Source organism: Echiichthys vipera (assembly GCF_963691815.1).
Source record: "Echiichthys vipera genome assembly, chromosome: 20".
NCBI lineage: Eukaryota > Metazoa > Chordata > Actinopteri > Perciformes > Trachinidae > Echiichthys > Echiichthys vipera.
In genome coordinates this window covers 6,683,361-6,697,740 of record NC_139845.1, presented here as the reverse complement: position 1 = coordinate 6,697,740, position 14,380 = coordinate 6,683,361, and the positions used below count along the sequence as shown (strand labels likewise).

Below are 14,380 nucleotides of genomic sequence, written 5' to 3'. Positions count from 1 at the left end.
GACACAAACTCAGACAAGCTGCACATACTAGCACAAACCACAAACACAGAGACAGAAGGAGAACAGGCTGCAAGGCAGACAGACGGACTGACGGAGGGAAAAGCACACCACCATGGGCTGCTGTAACAGAAGGTGCGGGCTGTTAGCCGGAGCTGTGTTTGGGGCGGTGGTAGCCATCCTGGGAGGCATCCTTATTCCACTGGGGAACAGCGTCATTGAGGGAACAGTGGAGAAGGTATGGTGCTCAGTTTCACCCTGGGTTGGAGAACAGGGAGTGACAGAATGTGTGAACGTGTGTATGCCGAGATCAAGGTGAATCAGGAGAAACGAGTGAGAAGAGGCATGTTTTGGAAAGCCGCTTGAAATGGTAGATAAGAAGCTGTGCAGAAAGCCAAGTGTGCCTTATTTATATCCATCAAAAGATTTGGGATTTTATTAGACAATATAGAGAAAAAAATACGCGGTTTTGACTTTTTTTTAACAGAGCATCCACCCTTTTCATGTATCAGCAGGGCAGCTGGCCTGCTGGCAGTCTTGAGGTATGTTATAAATAGACTGTCTGTGTGTCTTCGGGGGTTTAGGAAGCCGTCATTGAGCCTGGAACGACAGCTTATGACAACTGGGTGTCTACAGGGGGAAAAGTGTACAGACAGTTCTGGTTCTTTGACGTGCAAAACGCCCAGGAGGTTTTGCAGAATGGAGCCAGTCCAGTGGTAGTGGAAAAAGGACCTTACACATACAGGTAAGGACGATTTATTAACCTTTTTTAAAACATTTTGATGAAAGGCATTTACAACAGGAAAACAAAAGTAATTTCCTAAATTAGCCCTTCATCACATATCTAACACATGTATACAATAATCTCCTGTCATCTAACAAAAGTGAATGTCTAAGTAAGACCGTCTCCCCCTTCAGGACAAGATATCTTCCCAAAGTGAACATCACATTTAACCCCAATCAAACCGTCTCCTTCGAGCTGCCTCTGGGCGCCATCTTTGAGCCATCCATGTCAGTGGGATCAGAGGAAGACAAAGTCACCTCCCTCAACCTGGCTGTGGCTGTAAGTGAGTGTCACCTCACTCTGTGGTGATTCCTAGCTTGACTCAGCTCTACTGTTAATAGTTCCTTTGTTCCAAGTCCAGGACAAACTGTGCCAAAACAAGCTGTGCTGCCCTGTGGTGGGTTGCTCTGGTCTGCAATCATTCATTTCAGTAGTTGTTGCTGCCAAATCCGTAGGCCTACTGGAAACCCAATTAGTTTTACGCAGGTGCTAAGATGGTTGAGGTTAGGCATTGACCTCGCATAGTTGGGGTCAGGACAGCCCAGTGGTCAGGGGATAGGTAGGCTAGGCTACTAAAACAGTGTTGAGACAATATTGTAAATCTATTTGAACGCAAATACTTCTTTGATACTTAACTTTGAAAAATATACTACACACATGATTTCCCATAAAACCCTTCTCCTAACGTTAGCCAAACTATCAAAATTTAATTTAATTTAATTTAAAGAGAAAATACGGTATTTTATTGTCAAGGTGACCCACAGCATGTAACAAATCTGTGTGCGTAGATGAACGGGCACCTAGCTTGGTTAGCTGGCAATTTAAAATAGTAGAATAATAGAAATAGTATAGTACAATAGCTAATGCAGCAGGCTAACTTCTGTGTTTACATTGACGACTTCAAGCATGTTTTCCATAAATACACAGCTAGCTTGGTTAGCTGGCAAGTCACCTTGGAAGTTATGAAAGCTAATGCAGCAGGCTAATTTCTGTTTACTTTGACAACACAAAGTTTAAAAAAGACCAAACAAAACGTTCTGCAAAGAAGTTGACAAAAATAATACATTTTAGTGTTGAATATTGACTTTCACATGTTCCACTGATACTGTTTGTTGACACTGAATGCAATGTACTGCAGGCCAAGCCAACCCCCAACTCCCCCTCCCCTGATTTTCACCATTCTTATCTGGTCACCCTAATTGCCAAAATGCCAAAATGCCAAAATGCTTCAGATGCTGATTATTGCCTCAATAGATGTTGTCGGTCCAAATCTTTACAATGGAGGTGGGAACTGTGAAAGTTAGCAAAAAAGTAAAAAGAGTGTGAATCTGAGCAAGTATTGGAAACTTTTTGGTAATGAAAAAGTAAACTAGAAGTCAGGTTTGATATACATTAACATCGGTGCAAGTTGCTGCTGTGTTTGAGTCGGGAAATGAGGAAAAACTGTGAATTTAATGTTTTACAACTGCAGTCTTTGTTTATGGTTACAAACAGTGATAAGGCTCAAACGATGATCATGAGTCATTTAACATCTGCTTGTAAGTAAGTATACAGTATCACAGTATCATAAAAGAAGGTTATTTTCTGGCTTATCTCCTGTCGCAACCACAGCAGTTGCATGCACAGCAGTTTTACACCCATCACCTTATTTAATTAACACCATTTTTGATCCTTTATCCAAATATAAAGATTAATGTTTCTGATTTTTTTCCCTCCAGGGAGCTTATTCACTGGTACCAAAAGTGTTACACTTTATTCTGGAGGGGCGGATAAAGGCAAGCAACTCCTCCCTGTTCCAGAACCGTACAGTCAAGGAAATGCTGTGGGGTTACACAGACGCCCTCTCGAAAGTACCTGTGGGCCTATTTGCAGGTGTAAGCAAATATTATAGTGTTATATGTACATGTAATGAAAATAGAAGAGAAAATATCTACCCAGTAACACATTCAGCTGTGATGTGATTTTATTAATTTATTAAATGTGTTTTTCCTAGTACAATGATACAGACCCTGAAAGCTACAATGTCTTCTCTGGAAAGGAGGACATCTCAAAAGTGGGAATAATTGACAGGTGGCAAGGAGAGAGGTGAGTCTGATTATGAATAAAGATTCAAGATTCAAGATTCAAGAAGCTTTATTTATCCCGAGGGAAATTATTGTGCAACAGTTTCAATACAAAGGCGGAAAAGTATCAGAGTAACAATAAGCATAAACATAAATCAAATCAAAATAAAGCTAACATCAGATAAATCAAGCAATGAACCAAGTGTGACAGAGTGCAACAGACGTCGTGGTTAAGCGTAGGTTTATACAATATACAACAATACGCACTGTTCAGTTTAGCAGCAGATTGAAATAAAATAAGTACAAACTAGATAAGTGAGAAGGAGCGATAAGTTATAAGTGTTAAAAATGTTAAAAAGTGTTAAAAATGTTAAAAAATGTAGCAGCATTTCCTACAGAACTAAGTGACAGTATGGCACAGTGGAGTGTAGTGGCACAGTGGAGTGTAGTAAACTAGATATCGAGACTAGATTTGAGGCCTTTATCTCTTAATCGGGTTCTACGGATTTTTGACAAGTGACAATTGAGTTTTTTTTATTTTTTAAATGTGATATTTTAAGATTTTTTAAAGCAAAATCAGCTGAATCGAGTTGTACAGAGTCTCACATGTGAGAGTTCACCTTTTTTTTCGTCTTTTTTTGAAAACTGTAATATTTCAAGGATGTGAAATCAAATAGTTTGTCTGACAAATTGAATTTTGTCCAACAGGAACTTACGTTTCTGGGACAACAAGTACTGTGACATGATCAACGGGACAGGTGTGGCTCGTGCAGTAATGTTTTTTGACTTGCCTTTCAACGCAGCTCCAAATGCAGACGAGTCATCTTTCTGACCTAATTCCCCCACCCCTCCCTCTCTCTCTCTCTCTCTCTCTCTCTCTCAAGATGCTTCCTCATTCCCTCCCTTTGTGGACAAGAAGAAGCCTCTCTATTTCTTCTCATCAGACATCTGCAGGTGATGAAGAGTTTTATTTTGTATAGGAGCGATTTCATTTGATGAAGTCCCGCTGTGCTGTTAGTAAGTGTCATCGACGGGAGATTTTAAGTCTTAATTTGAGGACTTTAACCATTTGGACTTTCCTCTCAGTAACCACTAGAGGTCAGAGCTTTCCAATGCCAAATCCATGGTCATGGACTGGAGTCTGTACTAAGCTGCACAATAGATTACTGGGTACCAGTGACGTGCAGTGAGGGTTGGGGTTGGGGAGGCACTGACTCACAAGTCAGATTTACAAACATACAGTAGGATGCCAATAGGATAGGATGAGAGAATAGGAGCGAATAGGAGCGAATAGGATACTGAAAACCATTTTAAAACACCAGTGCCACGGTATATTGCGGTATATCTTACCTTTACTGACTGAAAGTCCAGCTTTGAAAAATGTCTTAGTTTAGAAATCAAATCCTCCATTTTCAGGGGAAGAAATGACAGCCTGTCGCTAAACTCTACAGTGTTGCACAGCACACTTCTTCTGTTTACTTGGACATGGGTCAGAGTTCACTGTGACCTGGCTGTTGACAGGCTGCTCACTATCCCCGCCTTCCTTGAGGCAGAGGTACTGTCTGCCTTAAGGCAGCATTTCCCCTGAGGATTTATGTCTCATCAATAAGATGTAAATATTACACACATACGTAAAATACATTACTGAACACTATGGAAAAGAAGACGTATACTTTTATTACATGAAAGTGTCCTCAACCATCATATTGGAAACATACACAGAAATGGGAACAAGCACGCGCAGAGGGCACGCGCTCAATACAGTTTGTGAATGATTGCGCAATCTGGAGGGAGGCTCGGCTGTCTGTGCCTCACCTCTCGACTCCGAAGAGACTCCGCTTATTTAAGCAGGAAATACAGGATTTTCTGCCATTTTTACTATAAAAACGGTCAAAATACATTAAGAACCACACCAAAATCATATTCCAGAGGACAAATATTAATACTTGTTATTTTATTATTTTGTTTATTGTTCCTCTCATGATGACAGGGGAGGCACAGCCTGGTAGACTTTTGAACTCTGTGATTTTTTATTGTCTTCAGGTCTGTATCAGCTAGCTTTATAGAGAGCTTGGACCTGAAAGGGATTGAAGTGTACCGCTACAGCCTCCTGCAAAACACCCTGGCCTCCCCTACAGAAAACCCAGACAACCAATGTTTCTGCGGAGACCCAAAGGTCACCAAGAACTGCACCTTGGCTGGAGTACTGGACATCAGCTCCTGTAAAGAAGGTTAGTTTGCATTTGGTTTCGCTGAGCACAACAAGTTATCATTCCGTTGAGCAGCTTTGCATTTTGCATCATGTTTGTTTCCTTGCCACCTGAACAGGAACACCTGTCTACATCTCTCTGCCCCACTTCCTCCATGGCAGTGCGTCTCTACAAAAGGACATTGTGGGCCTCAATCCCAGCGAGGTGCACCATGCCACCTTCCTGGATGTGGAACCTGTAAGAGCGTTTGTCTTCTATCTTTGTGATTTTTGACTTTTACGGGCAGCGACTCAAGGTGAAATTTATTTTTGTGGTATTTTTCCATCAGATAACTGGGTTCACCTTGAGGTTTGCCAAGAGAATTCAAGTGAATATGATGTACGGACCATCGAAAGTCATCACGTAAGTTTTGCTTCACCTTTTTGGTTTTGGGAAATGCTGTTCTTTGCTTTCTTGACCAGAGTTTAGATGAGAAGATTGAGAGCATGCTCGGATCGGTCAGCGTTTCTGTGTCTTCTTAATCCACGCTCTCGTCATCTCTGCACTGTCATGACACTGAAGGAGCACTTCCTTCCTGTATATAGTATAGTTCTGACATCACAACCGTACAGACGTCCTGATGGCTTGTTTAAAGGCACCATTTCTGAGCATTTCGCTGCGGATTGAGCGTTTTGATACTTTCACAGTATTTATATTGCACCTCGACCTGCTTTATTAAAAATGCAGCAGAAATCACATTTTTTACAATATGGGACCTTAAAGTTTAAAAATTAAAAGTTGTAGTTTAACGGGGTTATATCCTGAACACCTTTTTATAACCTCTGGGCTAACCAGCTGCTGGGTGTGGCTTTAAATTGATCATATAGACATGAAAATGGTATCCAACTTCTCTCGAAAAGAAAGTGAATGTGGTTGGGATGCTTACCACAAGCACGTCACCTATCTCTCTTCAGCTGCATTTCCTGTCTGAGTCTCTGTCACTGTCACTGTCAAAAACAAAACAAAAAAAGGTTTGAGACATCATGCAGTGAATACCAAGTAATGATCTCTTTCCCTACAGGGTCCTCAAGAAAGTCAAGGATTATACCATATTCCCTGTTGTTTGGATGAATGAGGTAAGATAAAACAGCCCGCAGTCACAAAATGTAGAGTCTGTAAGCCTGGGATGCATGATAATGAGCCGCTCTCTCTATCTCCGTCTCCATTCATGTAACCAGACGGCTGCGTTGGATGACGAAACTGCAGACAGATTTAAGAAGGAGCTCATCTCCCGAATCACGATGTTGGAGACGATACAGAATGTGCTGCTGGGCACAGGTGTGGCCACATTCCTCGTGTGTCTCATCTCCTTCTGCGTTGTGAGGGGGAGAGATAACCAAAGCAGGCTGGCGTGAAGAAGCAATGCAGTGGTGTGTGTTGTGTGGGAGTTTGCGGAGCACAGTGCATTTAAGCTGCTATGGGACATCGAACCTTTTGATATAGACTTGCACTTTTTTGTAATTTCCGTGTTATTTTTTATGTCATACTTCCTTTGATACCAGAGGGAGAATACTGTGATTTTTTAAAGCTCAAGAGATTCGCCGAGTATGATTTCAATTGCAAACACTGTAACGTCAATTCAATCAGGGATCTTCAGATGGAGAGCAGATGGAGACTCCTCTTAACTGTCAGGTTTTTAATCCGAACAGAGGAGAAATGGGTTAGTTTGACATATAAAGACCTATAAAAGAAATGTACATGGATCTAATCTTGCGCAGATGTTCATATTCTTTGCTGACCAAATGAATAAAAGCTGTAAAGGAGTTTCTGATTAAGTGATCTATTTCCTTAAATTGTTTTTTTCAACACTCAAAATTTCAAAATTGGTCTACATCCCCCTCAGCCCCAAATACAGAAGAGACTGTCCCGCTGCTGGAACAAACCTCCGCATTGTGCACGCTGAAGCAAAATGACTTGGTTTCCGCTTTACCTTAAGTGGCCCATAAATCAACAGCGGTAATAAAAATGGGCTCGGGGATGATTATACAGTGGTTTTGAATGGTACTAGGGTTTATTTGGTGAGAAAGCAGTATTTCTGCCCAGCAGGAGGCCTCTCTGGTTTAATGGGTTGTAAATGACTCTCTGCAGCCTCCTGGGCGTCTTTGATTGCGCTGTCTGACTCTAACATGACACACATATAGGTTTCATTTGGGATTCAAACAGACACCTCTTCCCAACAACCTTGAGGATCTTTTACAGGTCCCATATCGCGCTCATTTTTAGGGTTCATACTTGTATTTTGTGCTGTAACCAAGAAGGTTACAGGTTCGCATCCCGGCCTGGGCCCTTCTGTGTGGAGTTTGCATGTTCTCCCCGTGTCTGCGTGGGTTTCCTCCGGGTTCTCCGGTTTCCTCCCATAATCCAAAGACATGCACGTGTTAGGTTAATTGTATCTCTAAAATTGCCCGTAGGTGTGAATGGTTGTCTGTCTCTGTACGTCTCTATGTGACCTGTGATAGACTGGCGTCCTGTCCAGGGTGGACCCCGCCTCACGCCCAATGTCAGCTGGGATCGGCTCCAGCACCCCCGCGACCCCGACTCCGGGATAAGCGGTTGAAGATGAATGAATGAATGAACCTTATTTTTCTCACACTGTCTGTCTGATTACACAAGCATTCACCCTCTGTCTGAAATGCTCAGTTTTAGCCTCTGTCTCTTTAAGACCCCCTCCCAAAAAATCCCAGTGTGCTCTGATTGGTCAGTGTTTCCAGGTCCTCTGCTTCTGCACTCTCATCATCTCTGCACCATCCATGCAACCAGGCAATGACTGTAACAGTACTGTAGCAGCACTTTCTACCTATATATACTATAGTTGTGACATCATAACCGTACAGGAAAGCCTGAATACTCGTTTAAAGTCACAGTTTCTGAATACAGGCTGCAAATAAGTGTAATTCCCCCAAATCAATCTCATTGTGTTACAAGTTTTACTGTTCCTTTAAGGCAATATACTAATCCATCATAGCATTATACGCCCCACCATGGAATATAATAAGTAGACAGAAAGATGATGAATTAAACACTTACAGAAAGATAAAGTTTGAGATATTAGAGATATCTGACGGTATATTGGACATATTGAGATATTACACTATAAAAAAGACATTTCTGACAATAAAATGCATGCTTTTTCTGTAAAACTGAGATTCATTTGAACATATTTATTCAGGCTATCATGACATTAATAAATAGAAATACATGTTTCATAACACTGAAATTACATGACATGATGCGGGTCGCACAGCTTTATTAAACGCAGAGCAGAGATCTGTTTGGGGGGAAGGTACAACCAGAAAGTCTTTTTCTCAAAATGAAAATAACACTGTATGTCTCTGCAATGTGCAGATACAGTCATAGCTGGTGAAATAGTTTGAAATTATATACACATGTTCACAACAGTCTGCACGACATTAAATTAAAAGGATGAAACAAAAATATACTCTGTACACAAGCAACAAATAATCTCTATCTACATGAACTACACTTCTGAAGTCTATTCACATGTCAATGAATTACTATTTCTGTGGAAAATGTGGATCCAAAGCAGGATATCGTCGCGTTTCAGCATCTACCTCATGATGTAAACTATGCTGTAAAACTAAAATGGGCGTTATCTACTCAAATGTAATCCGAACAAGGATTCAAATACTTCTACGTTGATGATGCATTTCCATAAACATGCTTCTGTGCTAGAAATAAGAGACGTATGATACATTATGCAGCTGAATTAGAGTGAGGCAGATTCTCTTATGTACGTCTGAGTAATAGGAATAAATACAGGAGAGATCATGTCAGATGATTTTATGATTTCTGTTTGGGTAACACCAGCGCTGGATGTGGATTTTTTTGAGGTGAGGGTGTATGAGGTAATTATTAATAGCCAGTGTGTTACCGATGGCGGTCGGCACACCCCCAGTGTGGAGAGGCAAGCAGGAGAACTACTGTTAAATTTATTTTAGCCACCTAAAATGAAGTAACCGTGAGTGTACGCTATATTTAGAGTATTTTCCCCTGTTTCGCTTTACGTGGGGGGAACTGAAGCTCTTCTATGCTCTGCGCGTTCTTGTAAACCAGGGTTTCTTCGTACAACCTAGGAGCACTGGGAACAGATTTTTTTTCTTTTTACTTTTTAAACTTTCAATGTTTTCAAATCTTTTTGGTGCACAAATAGGCTACCTGAAATAAACAGCCTATTTTCATTAATGTGTTTCTAACCCCTCTACTGTCTCAGCTACATTTTCCTGTCTATCTATGCTAACAGTGTAACAGTGGTCAAACAGCGCAGTACGGTCCTGCACACGCCCTGACCCACGCTGCATCCGCTATCGTCATGATCTCTACAGTAACGCCGATAAACATCTCATCGGAAAAAAAACGTTTTTAACTGGCCAAACGTGAGTTGACTTTTATTTTGGAGCAGACCTGCAGCATCAGTCCAGGTCTATGGTCACGGTCAGCGTGTCTTCTAGTGTGGGATTTCTACAGCGTAAAAGAAGAAGACGGAAAGTTTGGAATTTGCAAAACTTGCAAGGCAGAAACAAGCTGCGGAGGAAGAACGCCAAAAACACACGATACACACTTAACAGTGGTAGCGAGAAGCTTGAGCTTACCATTAGCCTTAAGCTGCGCTTTTTCAGACATCATGGCCACCGCCCGTAATCAGAGATGACAGAGAAACAACAGAACTTTTAAATCCTCCTGCTTCCCTAAAGTCACCAGAGTGGAAACATGTTTGCCTTCTCCGTGTATACACATACATGTTTCTCCATGTCAACAAACAACAAATCGTAGTGCGCTGACGGGACTTCACGCTGCATTCAAGTGCACCTTCGGACCTGCGACAAGCCGCTTCCACAACAACGATGAACAGTAACAGGTAGATGAGAAAAGTGCCAGTGGATCAAGGTAAGGTCAGGGGGCCTTTGGTCAAAAAAGGATGAGAACCACTGTTGTAAACTATTAAAACTAAAATCCAACTACCAGACTGAGGCAGCGGTAGACCAGCTACTCCTTTGTTCTGTGAAGTAAAATTCCTATTTTTGTCAATGGAGTCTGGTGGCTTTGACGGGAGCACAGAACGGCTTCAGTTCCCCCTGTGTAAACTTGAACAGGCTGTCTGACGGCAAGGTAAAGTGGTGAAAATATTCCTAATATACTGTACAAGTTCATTTTTGGTGACTTAAATACTTTTATCTGCTGCCCCCTTCCACAGCAGTACATTTCTTAGCTTCCATGCTTGTCCTCCTGCCTGCTTCTCCAAACTGGGGGTGTGTCGACCTCCATCTGCTGTAGGTAACACACTGACTATGGATGATATCTCATACAACCACACTTCAAAAAGAATCAGAACTATCCCTTTAAGTTTGGCCTTTGAACTAATTCCCTTTTCAACTCAGTGCGCTGTATGATAACACTTTTTAATTTGGACCACTTGCCATCTTTGGCTTTGCACAAACAGTGCCACTGTAGACAGCGAGTGAGGCAGTCAACCCATTAGAAAAAAACAAATTGACTTTTTTATTATCCTATGTGCAGTCACAAAGCCATTTTATTCATTCCTCCTAGGAGAGACACTTTTGTTAGTTTAAAGTAAATATAGAAATATGAGTGGTATCTAATAAAATACTAATATTATATGTACTTTGAGGGCGCTCACTCTCAAGCATGCATCTGTTTCTCCTGTTGTCCTTTTTCAATCTCCTCTATTTACTATCATGACCTTGATTTTTACCTCTTCTTTTTTGTCAACAAAGGACAAATCCACTGTGAGCTAATATCACACCGGTCCAATTTCCCCTCTAATATCTAAAATATGATAAGATCATTGATCATAGCTGCGCCTCAAGGTGTGTATTATAATAACCAATTTCAGCTTAGACCACGGTTTATTTGCGGCACTCATAACAGGGCCACAGTCTGTTTTGTGACAGCGGCAGCAAATGAATGGCTCGTGGGTGCCTGTGCGTGTGTATTCGTGTATGTCACAGCCATCTGGTCACAGTACCTCATGCAAGAAAAAGAGATTTTGCCCAATAACGACTCCCCAAACCCACCTCTTCGTTTTACTGTACATCCGCAGTGCAGCTCTGCAGTTTGAGATGAGAGTTGGAAAATGAGGGTCTGGGTATAGAAACAGAAGAAGGAGTTCTTGTCAGTTTCTGCACCCTCCTGTGTCAGACCTCCGGGAGGTGATTGCGTCGGTTGCGGCTCTTCCTCCGGTCCAGCAGGGGCTTCAGTTTGGCCAGGTCCCCCCTGAGAGGTCCAGGTGGCTGAGGGGACTGCTGCCTCTGCTGGAGGTTCTGGAGCTGCTTCCTTTCTTTGCAATACTGTTGTACCGCCAGGCTCTCTGCTGGACTGAAGGCTTCCAACAGGGCCTTGGGGTGCAACGAGCTGGCCCAGGCCCACGGCGACTGCTGCTTGTCCGTCAGCACGCTCACCATGGCCTCGCTCAGCACTCGCAGGCGGATCTTGGCGACGGTGCGTTTGAAGCTGTTCTCGGTGGTCAGGCAGTAGTAAAGGCCCTGGTCAGACAGCTGGACGGAGCGGATGAGGAGGCCGTGCTCCGTGGAGACGACGCGCTCGCTCAGCTTCACCTGTGGTTGGCACAATTAGGTTGTGTCATGAATCATAACCCCATCTACATGGCCTGTAGCAGAGAACTGTAAAGTATCCGAATCTATTTATGCAGTAACTATACAGTACATATAGGTGATCAAAGGAAAATTTTGAATAAATACAAAATGCAGATTAAAGGGGTCACTTATTATTAGTCCTTATGCTTTGATCTTTGCAGTGTATGATGGCCTTTCTCATGCTCTGTTGTGTGTCGTAAGTTGTTGCAGCAATTTTTCACTTGATACCATTAATTACGCAAATGTTATTATTTTTTACCACTGCAGAATGAATCAAAATGTTCAAAAATCCCTCCAAAATACCACATTAGTCCTCGAGGAACACCATAGAAAAATCTGTGCTGTGATGTAGTATCGAAAACTTTCAACATTTGGAGATTTCATCAAAAACGTAATTTTTCTGCAATGGGTTGGCGAGAACTTGTGTTGTGTAGACTTCTCATAATCCCCCTTATCATTATTTTACATAGGAACACCATAAATCCTCTGATTGCTCTACGTCTCTGGACTTTGGTTGTTCATTCATGAGGTCCCAGCAGCTCCTTTTATACAGGAAGGTTAAGTCTCAAAATAAAATGGCTTCGCTAGATTTGAAATGGCTACAATGGGAACTAACCAAATAGCCCCACTGGGGATCATCTTATCATGTCTTATCTTATCTTAACATCATCACAAAGGAATACAATGGGTTCATTGAGTCTCAGCTTTTCAGTCAGACCCAATTTATACAATTCAAGACTGTTTAGGGACCCAAGTGTGCAGAAACAGTCAAACACAGCACTTATAATGGGTGAAAATAACACAAAAGATGATTAAAGGCTCCTCGGTTTCTCTTACATAATCACATATGCTTAGGTAGAAACATTTTCTGGAGGACTTTGATGCTGCGGTGTGGTTGCATGCGGTTGATGCTGAAAATGTGCAGTTGAAACATCTGAAATAGTTGAAATACTGACGGTAAAGTTGAAATGGCAGTCAAAGTGGAGGTGTTGAAAGATGACACACTTTTCCCACCGACTATTTCAAAACCAGCTTTTGTTTGGAAAAGACTTCAGCGATCACACACCATAAAACTAAGGTGATTTATTTTGAAGTCCACTTCGATCCTCCCAGGGAACAGGCTATAAAACGGCCATTACTCTGATTCTACTCCACTGAGGGGAGAGCTTAATCCATGAAAGATTTTTTCCACGCAGACGCTCTCTTGCCCAGCTTTATTCAATCTTTCACAGCCTTTCAAGGGGTTAAAGGGGTGTCAAATATTTGTAAAACATTTCCCCGTTCAGAATCCAGCCATTAGTCAAGGTCCACATCCTGTCTGATCTGTATCTCGACTCATTATGATGCTCGACGTTCACCACGTCGTTTCTCGGGCGATACGAGTTCTGATCGAGCGTGTGAGCTCATTTGATTGCTGTGGCATGTTTGATGTTCTATGTAATATTTACAGAGCAAAAAAGGGACATTTAATCAATTATATCTCAGGTTGTTTCCTGTGCTTCACGTCAGCTTTTTACATACGAGCAAGAGCAGGCTGCGATGCTCTTTAGATGTCAAACTGACCTCTTTCCTCCTGTCATTGTCCCTGTGAATGAGCCAGCGAATAGAGGCCTGAGGAGACTTGGGAAGACACTCCAGGAAGGTGGTGTTGTTTTTCACGCCATACTGCGTCATCTCCACTGCGTTCCTGTAGGCTAACACACACACACACACACAAACAAAGTCAAGGGAGTCACGTCAGACGTCACTTGCTGACAGATACAAACCCCACAGATGGCGGTGGTCTTAAGTCCCAACTGTCAGAAGGGAAATGTTGACACAAAGCTTAGTCCAACACCTGCAGCGCAAAGAGATTCCACCCAGACTTTGGTTCTCTACAAACTGACAAAATAACCCGTCAACGCATCGGAGGAACACCGCTTCATCTCATTTACTGAGTCGTTTCTTTTGCGGCTTTTACGGTTCGTCACTCAGCTGGATGTGTGTGACAGGGTTGTGACTAATTAGCGGTAATGGCCATATGGTTGGTTCCCCAAGCTCGTTTTAATTTAGAGATGTAAACTGTTCGTGGAAATGGGGCCCTCTGGGGAGCAAATCCTCTCCTCTCATTAAACTGCACCCTGCCTTCGTGAGGGATGTTGTGCAGTAGTCACAACCCGGCAAAAACTCCCCTGGACAGGCACATGGTCACACAAATACGTACAGCGGTTACAGTTACAGCTTTAGTGTGAAGAATCACAATTATGCCATAAAAAAAAACTATTTAGATTGTAATTGTTTGCGTGAATGTGAGTCAGTTGTGGAAGAATGTCTGACATGACAAATGTTCCTTCACAAATATATATTTTAGTTAAATGTATAAAATATTTATTGTAAAAAGTCTTTTTTGATTATAAAGCAGGTCTAGGTGCTATATAAATACTGTTACAGTATCAAAACACTCTACACACAACAGAAGAATACACAAAGCCTGTATTTAGAAACTGTGTCTCTGAACGAGCCGTTAGGACTTCCTGTATGGTTGTGATGTCACAACTACACTTAATACAGGTAGAAACTGCAGTTACAGTCATTCACCGACTGCAATGGTGGTGCGGAGACGCAGAGAGTGTCGATGTAGAAGGGCCTGAAACAGTGACCAATCAGAGCTGAGTG

General features: G+C 42.1%; 2 protein-coding genes across 2 annotated transcripts in view; one reads left to right on the top strand and one right to left on the bottom strand.

Moving 5' to 3' along the window:
• Positions 1-112: 112 nt before the first annotated feature.
• Positions 113-6,448, top strand: cd36 (CD36 molecule (CD36 blood group); the record flags this gene model as incomplete). Its single annotated transcript, XM_083934892.1, has 12 exons — positions 113-235; positions 582-742; positions 916-1,060; positions 2,500-2,655; positions 2,775-2,866; positions 3,553-3,602; positions 3,729-3,798; positions 4,888-5,075; positions 5,173-5,291; positions 5,383-5,456; positions 6,115-6,169; positions 6,272-6,448. The coding sequence occupies 12 exons, from the start codon at positions 113-115 to the stop codon at positions 6,446-6,448; spliced, it is 1,410 nt and encodes a 469-aa protein (XP_083791018.1).
• A 1,811-nt stretch (positions 6,449-8,259) lies between these two features.
• sema3c (sema domain, immunoglobulin domain (Ig), short basic domain, secreted, (semaphorin) 3C) overlaps positions 8,260-14,380 on the bottom strand; it is a 43,391-nt gene continuing 37,270 nt past the window's right edge. Inside the window, exons 17-18 of the mRNA XM_083935203.1 lie at positions 13,289-13,419; positions 8,260-11,686 (exon numbers count right to left, since the gene is read on the bottom strand). Of these exons, the coding sequence (XP_083791329.1) occupies positions 11,267-11,686; positions 13,289-13,419 (551 nt within the window). The 3' untranslated portion in view covers positions 8,260-11,266. The remainder of the gene's footprint in view (positions 11,687-13,288; positions 13,420-14,380) is intronic.